General features: G+C 42.0%; 1 protein-coding gene across 2 annotated transcripts in view; it reads left to right on the top strand.

Moving 5' to 3' along the window:
• Positions 1-5,516, top strand: part of SEC13 (SEC13 homolog, nuclear pore and COPII coat complex component) — a 50,134-nt gene extending 44,618 nt beyond the window's left edge. For both annotated transcript variants that reach the window (XM_061195584.1, XM_061195583.1), the window contains one exon: positions 5,056-5,516. In XM_061195584.1, the coding sequence (XP_061051567.1) occupies positions 5,056-5,169 (114 nt within the window). In that variant the 3' untranslated portion in view covers positions 5,170-5,516. The remainder of the gene's footprint in view (positions 1-5,055) is intronic.
• The last annotated feature ends 9,887 nt before the right edge of the window (positions 5,517-15,403 follow it).

Genomic DNA, 15,403 nt, shown 5'->3' with positions numbered 1-15,403 from the left:
TACTGCTGTTATGAACTTGGGGGGGTCAAATGTCTCTTCAAGTTAGTGTTTCATTTCCTTTGGATTTATACCCAGAAGTGGAATTGCTGGATCATATGGCAGTTCTATTTTTAATTTTTTTTAGTTTGTTTTATTGAAGTATAGTTTATTTACAATGTTGTATTAATTTCTACTTTACAGCAAAGTGATTCAGTTACACATATATATGTATTCTTCTTCGTATTCCTTTCCATTATGGTTTATCACATGATATTGAATATAGTGCCATGTACTATACAGTAGGACCTTGTTGTTTGTGCATTCTATATATAATACTTTGCATTTCCTAATCCCAAACTCCCAATGGATCCCTCCCACACCCCCCATCCAACTTGGCAACCAGAAGTCTGTTCTCTAAGTCTTGGAGTCTGTTTCATAGATAATTTGTGTCATATTTTGTTTCACATGTAAGTGATATCATATGGTATTTGTCTTTCTCATCATGACTTACATCACTTGATATAATATCTACGTCCACCCATGTTGCTAGAAATGACATTATATTGTTTTTTATAATAATAATAATTCCATTGTATATATGTAGCACATATTCTTTACCCATTCTTCTGTCGGTGGACATTTAGGTTGTTTCCATGTCTTGCCTATTCTAAATAGTGCTGCTATGAACATAGGGGTGCACGTACATTTTCCAGTTATACTTTTATCTACGTGTGTGGCAAGGAGTGGGACTGCCGAATCATATGGTAGCTGTGTGTTTACTGTTTGAGGAACCTCCATTCTTTTCTCCATAGTAGTTATTACCAGATCGCAGTCCCACCAGAAACATAGGAGGGCTCCCTTTCCTCCATGCCCTCTGCTACATTTATTGTTTGTACACTTTTTGTTCATGGCATTTTGAGTGGTGTGAAGTGATGCCTCCTTGTAGTTTTGATTTCCAATTCTCTAATATTTAGGAATGTTCAGCACCTTTTCATGTGCCTCTCTTTTTAACACTATGAGTAAAATGTACCTCTGGAAATTGGCCTCTTAAAACTGGGCCCTGTTTTGAATTCCTTTCCTATTACCTGCTCCTGGGCATTTCGTGACGGCAGGTGTCTTTACAGGCTCAGAGGCTTTGAGAATATGAAGTTCCTCTGAGCGCCTGCTTTAAAGTTGTTGTTACTGTAAACGGCCAAAAGGTGGCATGATTTCTTCATGCCCAACTCTGGTTACACCTGCATGTACAGCCTAAGGAGAAGTCGTGTTCCTGGGTTGTAAATTAGTGGAATGTGTCAGCACAAACACCCAAGGGCTTGTATCTCATTACTTCATTGCCCCCCTCCCAGACAGGTCCTAACCCCTGCAAAACCCCAATGCTGAGGGTGCTGTCCTACATGGGTGGGGTGACCCTAATGAAGGCAGCTGAAGGTGGGAAGGCCACCACCAGCAGACGTGGAGACTAGGAGACTATTCAGAGCTCTTTCCGGCCAGAGGGTCCACCATCCTCTGGGTGCACAAGGTTGGCTTTAGCTGCGGGAGGGTCTGCCTGGATCTGGAGATTGTGGTGACATCCCCAGGGGACCAGACACTCCAGGTCCAAGGGGGGCTCATTTGCTGGTACATCCTCCCCAGCTCCCTCAGGCCCAGAACACTCCAGCCTTGTGTTACTGGCTGCCCAGGCTCCAGGGGAGTGACAGTAGCCCAGGTTCCCCAAGCCAACACGGAATAGAGGAGGCATTTCTTTCTCTTTTGATTTTATTGTATTTTATTTTTACTTCTGATTTTAGTTTGGAGTGTTGTAAATTTAGTGTTGTTTTTGTTTCTGGTGTACAGTGACATGTTTCAGTTATGCAGATACATATATCTGTTCTCTCTCAGATTCTGTTCCCTTATTGGTTATGACAGATTGTTGAGTAGAGTTCTTTGTGCTCCACAGAAGGTCCTTGTTGATTATCCATTTTATAAATATTAGTGTGTACAGGTTAATCCCAACCACAGCATTTGTTCCTCCCCCCATGCTTTCCCCCTTGGTAACCCTAAGTTCCTTTTCTATGTCCGTGAGTCCGTTTCTGTTTTGTACATTAGTTCATGCCTATCAATTTTTAGATTCCACCTCTTCGTGAAATCATATGATATCTGTTCTTCTCTGTCTGACTTGCTTCACTTAGTATAATCTCTAGGTCTGTCCACCTTGCTGCCAATGGCATTATTTCATTCTTTTTTATGCCTGAGTGTTCATTCCATTGTATATATGTACCACATGTTCTCTCTCCATTCGCCTTTGGATGGAGATTGTGGTTGCTTCCAAACCTTGACTGTGGTAGGTCTTGCTGCAGTCAAGGAATGTGCAAGTGTCGGCTTTCCAAGTATGGTTATCTGCGGATGTGTGCCCAGCAGTGGGCTTGCCGGATCATATGGTAGCTCTATTTGTGGTGTTCTAAGGAACCTCTGTAGTGTTCTCCATAGTGGCTCTACAAATTTACATTACCCCCAGTGGTGTAGGAGGGTTCCCTTTTCTCCTCGGCCTCTCCAGCATTTATTGTTTACAGACTTTTTGATGATGGCCATTCTGACAGGTGTAAGGTGATACCTTGTTGGAGTTTGATTTGATTTCTCTAATGATTAGTGATGTTGAGCATCTTTTGTTTTTTGGCATTCGGTATGTCTTCTTTGGAAAAATGTGTATTTAGATTTTCCACCCATATTTGGATTAGGTTGTTTTCTTGATATTGAGCTGCATGTATATTTTGGAGATTAATCTTTTGTCTGTTTCATTTGCAAATATTTTCTCCCATTCTAAGGGTTGTATTTTTGTCTTGTTTATGGTTTGATTTGCTGTGCAAAATCTTAAGTTTCATTAGGTCCCATTGTTTATTTTTGTTTTTATTTCCATTACTCTAGGAGGTGGGTCAAAAAGGATATTGCTGTGGTTTATGTCACAGAGTATTCTTCCTACGTTTTCCTCTAAGAGTTTTATAGTGTCTGGTCTTACATTTAGGTCTTTAATCCATTTTGAGTTTATTTTTGTGTATGGTGTTAGGAAGTGTTCTAATTTCCTTCTTTTACATGTAGCTGTCCAGTTTTCCCAGCACCACTTATTGAAGAGGCTGTCTTTTCTCCATTGTATATCTTTGCCTCCTTTGTCATAGATTAGTTGACCATGGGTGCGTGGGTTTATCTCTGGGCTTTCTATCCTGTACAGTTGATCTATATTTCTGTTTTTGTGCCAATACCATACTGTCTTGCTTACTGTAGCTTTGTGTAGTATACTTTGAAGTTGGGGAACCTGATTCCTCCAGCTCTGTTTTTCTTTCTCAAGATTGCTTTGGCTATTTGGGGTCTTTTGTTTTTCCAAAGTTTTTTGTTCTGGTTCTGTGAAAAATGCCACTGGTACTTTGAAAGGGATTGCACTGAATCTGTAGATTGCTTTGGGTAGTATAGTCATTTTTACAATGTTGATTCTTCCAATCCAAGAACATGGTATACCTCTCCATCTGATATATCATCTTTAATTTCTTTCATCAGTGTCTTATAGTTTTCTGCATACAAGTCTTTTGCCTCCTTAGGTAGGTTTATTCCTGGGTATTTTATTCTGTTTGAGTGGTAAATGGGAGTGTTTCCTTAATTTCTCTTTCTGATTTTTCACTGTTAGTTTATAGGAATGCAAGAGATTGGAAGTGGGCTTCTTGACAGTGGGCCGTTTTGAATTCTTTTTCGAAGAATTCATTGTACCTCTGGAAGTGTGCAGATACAGTTCTTCACTAGTCAGCTCAATTTGGGTCTCTGGCTTTCTCTCCTATTAGTGTTCTTAGGTTGAAAGGACCTGCTATTAAGTTGTTTTGGGTTGAGGCACTTTTTTCAACTCTGAATATGCCACTGGCTGAGATCAGGTAGATAGGACAGCTGGTTTCTTTCCCTGCACCAGTGAGGCTGGAGCATCAGCTTCACAGCTGCCTGGATTCTCTGGTCAGGCTTGCTAGACAGTCAGGACTGGCTACTTGACTCAGCAGTAGGTGAGGCTAGAATTACCTTCCTTGCCTTGGCAGCACGCAGCAGGATGGGATCCAGAGAATGCATGGCTTATTTTGGGGGGAGCTGAAGAGTCAAGAGTGTGCACTGAATTCCTGGTCAGGTGAGGCCACCAGATTTGCTATGCAGACAGTGAATGCCACTGGCTGTGCTTTCTATTCCCGTGTTACCTTAAGCAGGGTTGTTGACCAGCTATGTGGCTTCGCTGGTTGGGCAGTCTGAAGGCTGTATTCAGTAGGAAGTGCAGCTATGAACTGGTGTGCTTTCCAAGGAAGCAGCTTTAAGGTTACTAATGCTTTGTTTGGGGTCTGGACTGAAGCCTACCTGTGCCCCAGCTTCCCTGTCAGAACAAACTCACTTGGGCCCTGCAGGTAGGGACTCAGGCTGCAGAGATCTGAGTGCTGGTTGTTGGAAGTCCTCTCTGGTCACAATCCAATTCTCAGCAGCTGGGCCTCACAGATTCAGCTGTGATCCTGGTAGAGCAAAACCAGAGTATCAGCACCTGCAAAGTGATGACCACAATTCAGTGGGAGGGGGGACAGGTGCTGGATGTCACCTGGGGCTCTTTTCTCACTGGAGGGGCCAGAGCCTCAGGGGAGGCCCCTCCCTGTGGTAGTGTGCCAGCCCCTGGAAGGGATGCTGGGATCAACATGTGGCCCTTTCCCTTACCTTCTAATGCAGTCGGTCTCAGTGTCCATAGTGCAGGACACTTCAGCCTCACTGCTGTGTTGTAGGATTTGTTCAGTGGTGTCTCTCTGTGAATAGCTGTTAGTTCTTCTTTTGAGGGAAAGTGAAGCCAGGAACAAGTTGTGTCACCATCTTCATGACATCACTCTCCATACTCCTCCTTTCTTACTCTGTGTGGATACTTTTTCCTTTACTTCCATTTTGGTGGGATTTCAGTGGGGGAAGCCAAGGTAAGTGCTCTCTTTACCCACAAGACTGTGAGCTGTAGTTCTTGCTGGAGATCTTTACCCTCTTTAGAGAACCCAGGGAGGTAAGGGCAGGGATACATACCTGTAACAGGATGTGTTTGCTGGCTTGCAGGTGACCCTGTGGAAGGAGTCGGTTGACGGGCAATGGGTGTGCATCAGTGATGTCAACAAGGGCCAGGGTTCTGTGTCCACTTCCGTCACAGAGGGTCAGCAGAATGAGCAGTGACAAGACAGGCAGGGCCTGGTCTCTACTGGCTGCCTCCAGGACTGCCCCTTCCCGGGCCAACTGACCAAACTGCTGGGAGGAAGAACACCCAGCTCCCACACGATCACTTTGCTGGCAGTCGTTAACAAATGCAACCAGATTTATCATCTGCCTTAACATGATTTGATATGGTTTGTAATTTACTGTCCAGCTGAACACACACTTGTTCTGAGGGAAAAACTACAATTAACTGTCAGCTCTATTATTTTAAGATATTGTTGGTCATTTTTATGTACCTTTTAGGTTCAGGCATCATTTGGGGGGGGGACTGTTTCCAAAGTAATTAAATAAACTTGTATTGCTTATAATTCTTCCTGCATTTTTCTAACCCCTCCCTGCAAAGCTCGTTTTAACTCTTGTTGGTTAGTGTCCTAGAACAGCATTTACCAAGACCCAGGTCCCTATGGGCCTAGCTGAGTCCTGCCCACAGAGCTGATCTGTCACTGTGTAAGAGTCCTTGTGACTCCGTTTATGCTGAAGGCACCATACAAAGCTACACTTCGCCTTCAGGGATGGGACTGCAGCCCCCAGCTCTGCTACATATCCTGAGTATACATCCTCTGCTGGAGACTGAGGCTAATAAAGTCTGCCCTGCACATACAGGGTAGTATCGACCATATCCCAAGAGTTACAAGACTGACGAAGAAAGCAGGCACAATTCACCTGGTTTACTGCCCAGTCAGTGGAAGGAGAGGCTCACTGACTGAACCAAGGATCACCTCTAATGGGAGGCCCTGGGACCCTGAACTGAAACAGCAGTCACAGCAGTAGCTGAGACCTGTATGAGTGGCATGAACTTGGAGCTTTCACACGTGAAGCAGCACAGCAAACCTGTGTAGGCACATACCCCCAACTTACTGGTGAAGAAAATGGCAAGAAGGTCAAGAGCTGCCCTGGGCCATCCACCACCATATGCTAAAGCCACCACTGGCATCCAGATCGGTCTCAGCTCAGAACTCTCAAGGGTGGAATCCGAGACCTGGTGCTGGGGCTCCTCAGCTGTAATCAAGGACTGGAGCTCATGCCAGGCCTTTATGTGCGCACACACTGATGAAAGGTCAGGCCGCTCACTGCAGGAGGTTGTGTGCACAGATAAGTGTGGACCCCTCTTCTGCCTGTTCTTTGTCCATTTTTCAGCAGCAGAATCCCTGTTGTGAAATAAATCTTAGATCATAACATATAAAATTGGAAAAAGTGTAACTACATTGGTTGAAGTGAGGATAGAGAGGCCTGGCCCACTAGGCCTCCAAAAGCATTCCGCAAAATCCTACCTTCCCAGAACAATAGAAAAATTGCTGCTTCTTCCCTTCCATTATTCAGATGTGAAAAGAAAGGCCAAGGAAGCACCTTTGCTCAGGCTTCTCAATGGACACAAATTACACTGAATTCTAGTTAGCTCTACATATCTGCCTTCCCTAACAAACAAGCTCTGTGCTCAAGAGGGCAGGCCTGGTCCTCCTTACAGTGCCATATACAAATGAATAATGAGAAGGGACTGGTCCCATGTCACACAGTGGGTTAGTGATACGTCATTGGGCTCCTGGCCATAGGCTGTATTCATAGCTTACACCACCAGGATCAGTTTGAATAATCTAGAAGTAAATGAAATTACCACTGTCAACAGTTTATGCTTAGGGTGGTAACATGTTAGCCATTCCTGGGGTAAGGGAAATACCTCCAATTTGTTACAACAAAACAGGCCAACCAAGTGCAATGCCATGTTGTGTCCATCTTCAGGGCAGTTGCCAAGCCCAAATGAGAGGAATGTAAGGGTAATTTAAAAGATATAGAGAGAATTCTAGTTAGGGCAAGATGGCAGTAGCAGCCACACTGATTTTCAATCCTTTCACAAAAGCAAAGCAACTAGGATAGCAAAAGAAACCCCCGGATGACATTCAGGTAGCTCCTCAAACTCTGAAACATCAAGGAGTAGGGCCAAACCATTCATAAGGGGGACATTTCCACTTCCACACATGAAGGATTCACAGCTCCATGAGTTTCCCTCAAGCCATTAACAACTAGAAAAACACAAAATCCATGAAACAACTGCTTTCCAATGTAGGACAACAAGCACTGTTTGGAAGAAGAGGAAAAAGTGGGCGTGGGAGGGGAGCACCACAATTGCCGCAGCTTTCTTCCTAGAGGCGGTTCCCAGGAAAGGGCAGGGAAACAATCCAGAGCAGCCTCACTGAGTTAAAAAGACACATGAGAGTTCAGAAAGGCAAAGGTAGCATTTACACAGCAGAGTACTAGAGAAGAGAGAGCTGCTCAGATAGCCAGCTCCTGGGATCTTCAGGAGGGTCTCCTAGACTTTTGACCAAGTACTAACCTGCTTATGGGAAGGGTGAAACTCTCGTGACTGGAAAGCAGTACACCAAACAATTCCTGGAACTCAACAGAGGGCGAGTAGTTCATGTTCCCAAGAACCAGAGTGCAACAGCTTCACAATACAAAGGGCACTGGGTCGAGTCCTAAGAAAGATCATGCGTCAATGGTGTATCTTCAATCAGGTCTAGAGTAAAGGCTGCTCTGGACCTTAAAAGCAAGCCTTGAAAGCATCAAACTGATCCACCAATAATTTCACTTCCTGCCAGATCAAAGCCCAACATTCTTTAAAGGAATAACAAGGAAATTCAGCATGTGACAGCATAAAATTTACAACGTCCATCACCTAATCCAAACTTACTGGGCAGGCAAAGAAGCAAGCAAATGACCCATAACCAGGAGAGGAAAAAAGTGAATAGCCACAGACTCAGAAAGGAGAGAGACCATGGAATTAGCAGACGACTACCTTAAAAACAGCTTTTATAAATATGTTCAAGAATGTAAAGGAAAATGAACATAAGAAAAATGGGAGATATAAGAAAGTTGCAAATGGTGTCCTAGAAATGAACAATTCAATATCTGGAGTGAAAAATACACTGGATGGGAGTAAAAGCACATTAGACACTGCCATAGGAAAGATCAGTACATCTGAAGACAGCAAAAGAAACTATGCAAACTGAAGCACAGAGAGAAAAACTGACAAGACAAAACAAAACAAAAATAACAGGCAACTGTGACTACAGTATTAAGTAGTCTAAAATATGTGTAAGTTGGATTCCAAAGAAGACACAAAAAAATGTTTAGACAAAGAGCCAAAATTTCTCAACTGGATTTGAACTATAACCCTACAGATTCTAGGAAATTAAAGAATGCCAAGCAGAAGAAAATACACATACACACACACAATAATAAGACTGAAATTTTTTAAAAAATTATATAAGCAGCCAGAAAAAAAAAAAGACATATTACATACAGAGGAAAAAATATAAGAATGACAGCCAACTTCTCATTAGAAATTATACAAATCAGACTTCCCTGGTGGAGCAGTGCTTAAGAATCTGCCTGGCATGGGCTTCCCTGGTGGCGCAGTGGTTGAGAATCTGCCTGTCAATACAGAGGACACGGGTTCGAGCCCTGGTCTGGGAAGATCCCACATGCCGCGGAGCAACTAGGCCCATGAGCCACAACTACTGAGCCTGCGCATCCGGAGCTTCTGCTCCGCAACAAGAGAGGCCACGACAGTGAGAGGCCCGCACACCGTGATGAAGAGTGGCTCCCACTCACCGCAACTAGAGAAAGCCCTCGCACAGAAACAAAGACCCAACACAGCCAAAATAAATAAAAAAATAAATAGCATTCCCTTAAAAAAAAAAAAAAAAAGTAAAGAATCTGCCTGCCAATGCAGCGGACACGCGTTCAAGCCCTGGTCCGGGGAGATCCCACATGCCGTGGAACAGCAAAGCCTGTGCGCCACAACTTATCCTGAGCTCTAGAGCCCGTAAGCCAAAACTACGGAGTCTGTGCACCACAACAAAGAGGAGCCCCCGCTCGCCACAACTAGAGAAAGCACACACGCAGCAACGAAGACCCAATGCAGCCACAAATTTAAAAAAATACATTTTCTAAAAAAAAAGAAATTATGCACCTCATCAGAAGATTAATGTCTTTGAAGCACTGAGAGAACAAAAACCCGTCAGCTTAAAATCTATACCTGGTGTAAACATCATTTTTAAAAACGTGAAATAGAGAGTTCCCTGGTGACCTAGTGGTTACGATTCACTGCCATGGCCCAGGTTCAATCCATGCTCAGGGTACTGAGATCCGGCAAGCCGCACGGCGCAGCCAAAAACAAAAACGGTGAAATAAAGACTTTTTCAAGTAAAAACTGAAAGACGGAATTACCAGCAGAGCTGCAATACTACCAGATGAAAATCTGACTCTATACCAACGAATAAGGAACACCAGAAATAGTAAATTTCTAAGCAAATATAAGACTTTTTAAAAATTTCTTTAACTATCTAAAAATACTAACTATCCAAACTACATCATGGGGCTTAGAGCATATAGAAATAAAATGTGTGACAATAGCACAAATAATGGAAGTAGGGAAATCAAAGTATTGTTTCAAGGGTCTTACGGTATATATAAAGGAATATCATATCTGTTCAACATACGTTGTCATGAAGTTGTGTTTGTAAATCCTAGGTGGAGCACAAAAGAATAAACCAGACAATATAGCTAAAAAGCCAGTACTGATTAACATGATACCATAAAAATAGCCCAAAATAGGCATGAAAAGAGAAAAAAAAAGGAACAAAGAACCGATGGGTCAAATATGAAACAAATGGTAGGTTTAAACCAAACTATACAGGTGATTACAATAAATATCAATGGTCTAAAAAGTCCCTAGTCAAAAGAGATTACCAGAATGGATTTTAAAAAACAAAACCAAACTATATGCTGTTTATACAAAACCTACTTTAAACATAAACACACAGATTAAAACAATGGAAATGATTTAGAAGAAAGATATCCTGTATACACGCTGATCAAAAGAAAGATAAAGCGTCTATATTAATATGAGAGAAAACTGGTTCTAGAGGGCTTCCCTAGTGGTGCAGTGGTTAAGAATCCGCCTGCCAATGCAGGGGATATGGGTTCTAGCCCTGGTCCGGGAAGATCCCACATGCCGCGGAGCAACTACGCCCGTGCGCCACTGCTACTGAGCCTGCGCTCTAGGGCCCGCAAGCCACAACCACTAAAGCCCATGCGCCCAGAGCCCGTGCTCCACAACAAGAGAAGCCACTGCAATGAGAAGCCCGCGCACCACAACGAAGAGTAGCCCCCACTCACCGCAACTAGAGAAAGCCCAAACGCAGCAACGAAGACCCAACGCAGCCAAAAATAATAAATAAAATAAATAAATCTATAAAACAAAAAAACTGGTTCTAGAACAAGAAATTTCAGATTAAGTAGACTTTAGAACAAGAAATACTTATAAGGGATAAAAAGGGGCATAATAATAAAAGGGTCAATTCATCAAGAAGGCAACAATCCTAAATATGTATGCACTTAAAATAGAGCTTCAAAATATGTGAAACAAAAACTCACAGAACTGAAGTCAGTTACAATTCCACTTGGAGATCTCAACACTCCTCTTTCAGTAGTAGAAAAAATAGGACCCTAAAAAACAGTAAAGTTACAGAATACATAAACCTATCAATCAATTTAACGTAACAGACACTCATAGAACATTCTACCCAGCAACACTTAAATGCATGCAAGTACATCTGGAACACTCATCAAGACACACTAATTTCTGGACCCTAAAACAAACTTTAACACATCTAACAATTAAAATTATCTAGAACATATTCTCAGACTATAATGGAAGTAACCTAGAAATCAATAATAGAATACTTGGAAAATCCTCAAATATTTGGAAATTTAAGGAATACATCTAAATTACTCATGGGTGAAAGAAAAAAAATCACAATAAAAATACTTACCTATAGAGGAAAGAAGGAACAGAATGAAGGGGACAGGAATGGAAGATAATAGGCTCTGCATGTACCTTGTCTTATACTATTGACTTGGGAACCACGTAATGTTTAATAATTAACAAATAAAGGGGAAAAATCCCTAAACACTGAAAAAACAATTGGATGTAATGTGAGTTATATATCAAACCCATGGCATAACCACACAGAGAAAGTATTTAACTCATTTGACTGTGTATTCCTAAGGCTGCATTTAGTAGTTTTGTGGTTTGTAATAATTGTCATAGTCTTATTTTGAATGTATTATGTTGATACTGTAAGTAAGATACAGCAAGATAGAGGTAATTTTGTTAATGTAATTAGAAACCAAGATTTTTAAGATGAAGGAAGGAATTTAAGTATAAAACCCAAGAAGTGAAAGCACTGTGACCTTAAGTTTTACTTGGAAATAACAGTATTAACTCATGACCTATTTTCTCCTTCTAAAAACTATGTTTTTCTCATCTATGCACTGAAAAGGCCTAGAAGCAATACTAGTAGTTAGCATCCAAATTGTGGTCTTTAAAAACTATTTCCCACTAAAAGAAACCAAAACTTCTTAGAGAAATGGCAAATTAAAGTCAGAAACAGGAAGGACACATGCAAGATGAGGCCAGGATTTCTTAATGAGACAGAAAGAAAATAAACTATTAAAAACGATAGGGTTGAGTCAAAAGCACACAGGAATAAACTCATCAAATATGGAAGCATCAAAAAGAAAATGACTATAATGGATTGAAACACTTACATTTTAAGAAAAAAATCCATGAGATTGGTTCAAGATGGCGGAGTAGAAGGACGTGAGCTCACTTCCTGTTGCGAGAGCACCGGAATCACAACTAACTGCTGAACAATCATGGACAGGAAGACACTGGAACTCACCAAAACAGATACCCCACATCCAAAGACAAAGGAGAAGCCGCAATGAGACAGGAGGAGGGGCGCAATCACAATACAATCAAATCCCATAACTGCTGGGTGGGTGACTCACAAACTGGAGAACACTTACACCACAGAAGTCCACCCACTGGAGTGAAGGTTATGAGCCCCACGTCAGGCTTCCCAACCTATGAGTCCGGCAATGGGAGGAGGAATTCCTAGAGAATCAGACTTGGAAGCCTAGCGGGATTTGACTGCAGGACTTCGCCAGGACTGGGGGAAACAGAGACTCCACTCTTGGAGGGCACACACAAAGTAGTGTGTGCATCAGGACCCAGAGGAAGGAGCAGTGAACCCATAGGAGACTGAACCAGACCTACCTGCTAGTGTTGGAGGGTCTCCTGCAGAGGCAGGGGGCGGCTGTGGCTCACCATGGGGACAAGGACACTAGCAGCAGAAGTTCTGGAAAGTACCCCTTGGCTTAAGCCCTCCCACAGTCTGCCATTAGCCCCACCAAAGAGCTGGACAGGCTCCAGTGCTGGGTCGCTTCAAGCCAAACAACCAACAGGGAGGGAACCCAGCCCCACCCATCAGCAGACAAATGGATTAAAGTTTTACTGAGCTCTGCCCACCAGAGCAAAACCCAGCTCTACCCACCACCAGTCCCTCCCATCAGGAAGCTTGCACAAGCCTCTTAGATAGCCTCATCCACCAGAGGGCAGTCAGCAGAAACAAGAAGAACTACAATTCTGTAGCCTGTGGAAGGAAAACCACATTCACAGAAAGATAGACAAAACGGAAAGGCAAAAGACTTTGTACCAGATGAAAGAACAAGATAAAACCCCAGAAAAACAACTAAATGAAGTGGAGATAGGCAACCTTGCAGAAAAAGAATTCAGAATAATGATAGTGAAGATGATCCAGGACCTCGGAAAAACAATGGAGGCAAAGATCGAGAAGGTGCAAGAATTGTTTAACAAAGACCTAGAAGAATTAAAGAACAAACAAACAGAGATGAACAATACAATAACTGAAATGAAAAATACACTAGAGCAGAACACTCTATGACATAAATCACAGCAAGATCCTCTTTGACCCAGCTCCTAGAGAAATGGAAATAAAAACACAAATAAACAAATGGGACCTAATGAAACTTAAAAGCTTTTGCACAGCAAAGGAAACCATAAACAAGACCAAAAGACAACCCTCAGAATGGGAGAAAATATTTGCAAATGAAGCAACTGACAAAGGATTAATCTCCAAGATTTACAAGCAGCTCATGCAGCTCAATAACAAAAAAACAAACAACCCAATCCAAAAATGGGCAGAAGACCTAAATAGACATTTCTCCAAAGAAGAGATACAGATTGCCAACAGACACATGAAAGAATGCTCAACATCATTAATCATTAGAGAAATGCAAATCAAAACTACAATGAGGTATCATCTCACACCGGTCACAATGGCCATCATCAAAAAATCTAGAAACAATAAATGCTGGAGAGGGTGTGGAGAAAAGGGAACACTCTTGCACTGTTGGTGGGAATGTAAATTGATACAGCCACTATGGAGAACAGTATGGAGGTTCCTTAAAAAACTACAAATAGAACTACCATACGACCCAGCAATCCCACTACTGGGCATATACCCTGAGAAAACCATAATTCAGAAAGAGTCATGTACCAAAATATTCATTGCAGCTCTGTTTACAATAGCCAGGACATGGAAGCAACCTAGGTGTCCATCATCAGATGAATGGATAAAGAAGATGTGGCACATATATACAATGGAATATTACTCAGCCATAAAAAGAAATGAAATGGAGGTGTTTGTAATGAGGTGGATGGAGTTAGAGTCTGTCATACAGAGTGAAGTAAGTCAGAAAGAGAAAAAGAAATACAGTATGCTAACACATATATATGGAATCTAAGGGAAAAAAAAAAAAAAGTCATGAAGAACCTAGTGGCAAGATGGGAATAAAGACACAGACCTACTAGAGCTTGGACTTGAGGATATGGGGAGGGGGAGGGGTGAGATGTGACAGGGTGAGAGAGTGTCATGGACATATATACACTACCAAATGTAAAACAGATAGCTAGTGGGAAGCAGCCGCATAGCACAGGGAGATCAGCTCGGTGCTTTGTGACCACCTAGAGGGGTGGGATAGGGAGGGTGGGAGGGAGGGAGATGCAAGAGGGAAGAGATATGGGAACATATGTATATGTATAACTGATTCACTTTGTTATAAAGCAGAAGCTAACACACCATTGTAAAGCAATTATACTTCAATAAAGATGTTTAAAAAAAAAAAATACACTAGAAGGAATCAATAGCAGAATACCCGAGGCAGAAGAACGGATAAGTGACCTGGAGGACGGAATGGTGGAATTCACTGCCGTGGAACAGAATAAAGAAAAAAGGATGAAAAGAAATCAAGACGGCCTAAGAGACCTCTGGGACAACATTAAACGCAACAACATTCGCATCATAGGGGTTCCCAAAGGAGAAGAGAGAAAGGACCTGAGAAAATATTTGAAGAGATTATAGTCGAAAACTTCCCTAACATGAGAAAGGAAATAGCCACCGAAGTCCAGGAAGCACAGAGAGTCCCAGGCAGGACAAACCCAAGGAGAAATACACCAAGACACATAGTAATCAAATTGACAAAAATTAAAGACAAAGAAAAATTATTGAAAGCAGCAAGGGAAAAACGACAAATAACATACAAGGGAACTCCCAAAAGGTTAACAGCTGATTTCTCAGCAGAAACTCTACAAGCCAGAAGGGAGCGGCATGATATAATTAAAGTGATGGAAGGGAAGAACCTACAACAAACATTACTCTACCCAGCAAGGATCTCATTCAGATTCGACGGAGAAATCAAAAGCTTTACAGACAAGCAAAAGCTAAGAGAATTCAGCACCACCAAACCAGCTCTACAACAAATGCTAAAGGAACTTCTCTAAGTGGGAAACACAAGAGAAGAAAAGGACCTACAAAAACAAACCCACAACAATTAAGAAAATGGTAATAGGTACATATCGATAATTACCTTGAACGTGAATGGATTAAATGCTCCAACCAAAAGACACAGGCTCACTGAATGGATACAAAAACAAGACCCATAGATATGCTGCCTACAAGAGACCCACTTCACACCTAGGGACACGTACAGACTGACAGTGAGGGGATGGAAAAAGATATTCCATGCAAATGGAAATCAAAAGAAAGCTGGAGTAGCAATACTCATATCAGATAAAATAGACTTCAAAATAAAGAATGTTACAAGAGACAAGGAAGGACACTACATCATGATCAAGGGATCAATCCAAGAAGAAGATATGACAATTATAAATATATATGCACCCAACATAGGAGCACCTCAATACATAAGGCAACTGCTAACAGCTATAAAAGAGGAAATCGACAGTAACACAATAATAGTGGGGGAC

The sequence above is a fragment of the Eubalaena glacialis genome, chromosome 7, assembly GCF_028564815.1.
Source record: "Eubalaena glacialis isolate mEubGla1 chromosome 7, mEubGla1.1.hap2.+ XY, whole genome shotgun sequence".
In the NCBI taxonomy this organism is placed as follows: Eukaryota; Metazoa; Chordata; class Mammalia; order Artiodactyla; family Balaenidae; genus Eubalaena; species Eubalaena glacialis.
This window is presented reverse-complemented; position numbering and strand designations above follow the sequence as displayed.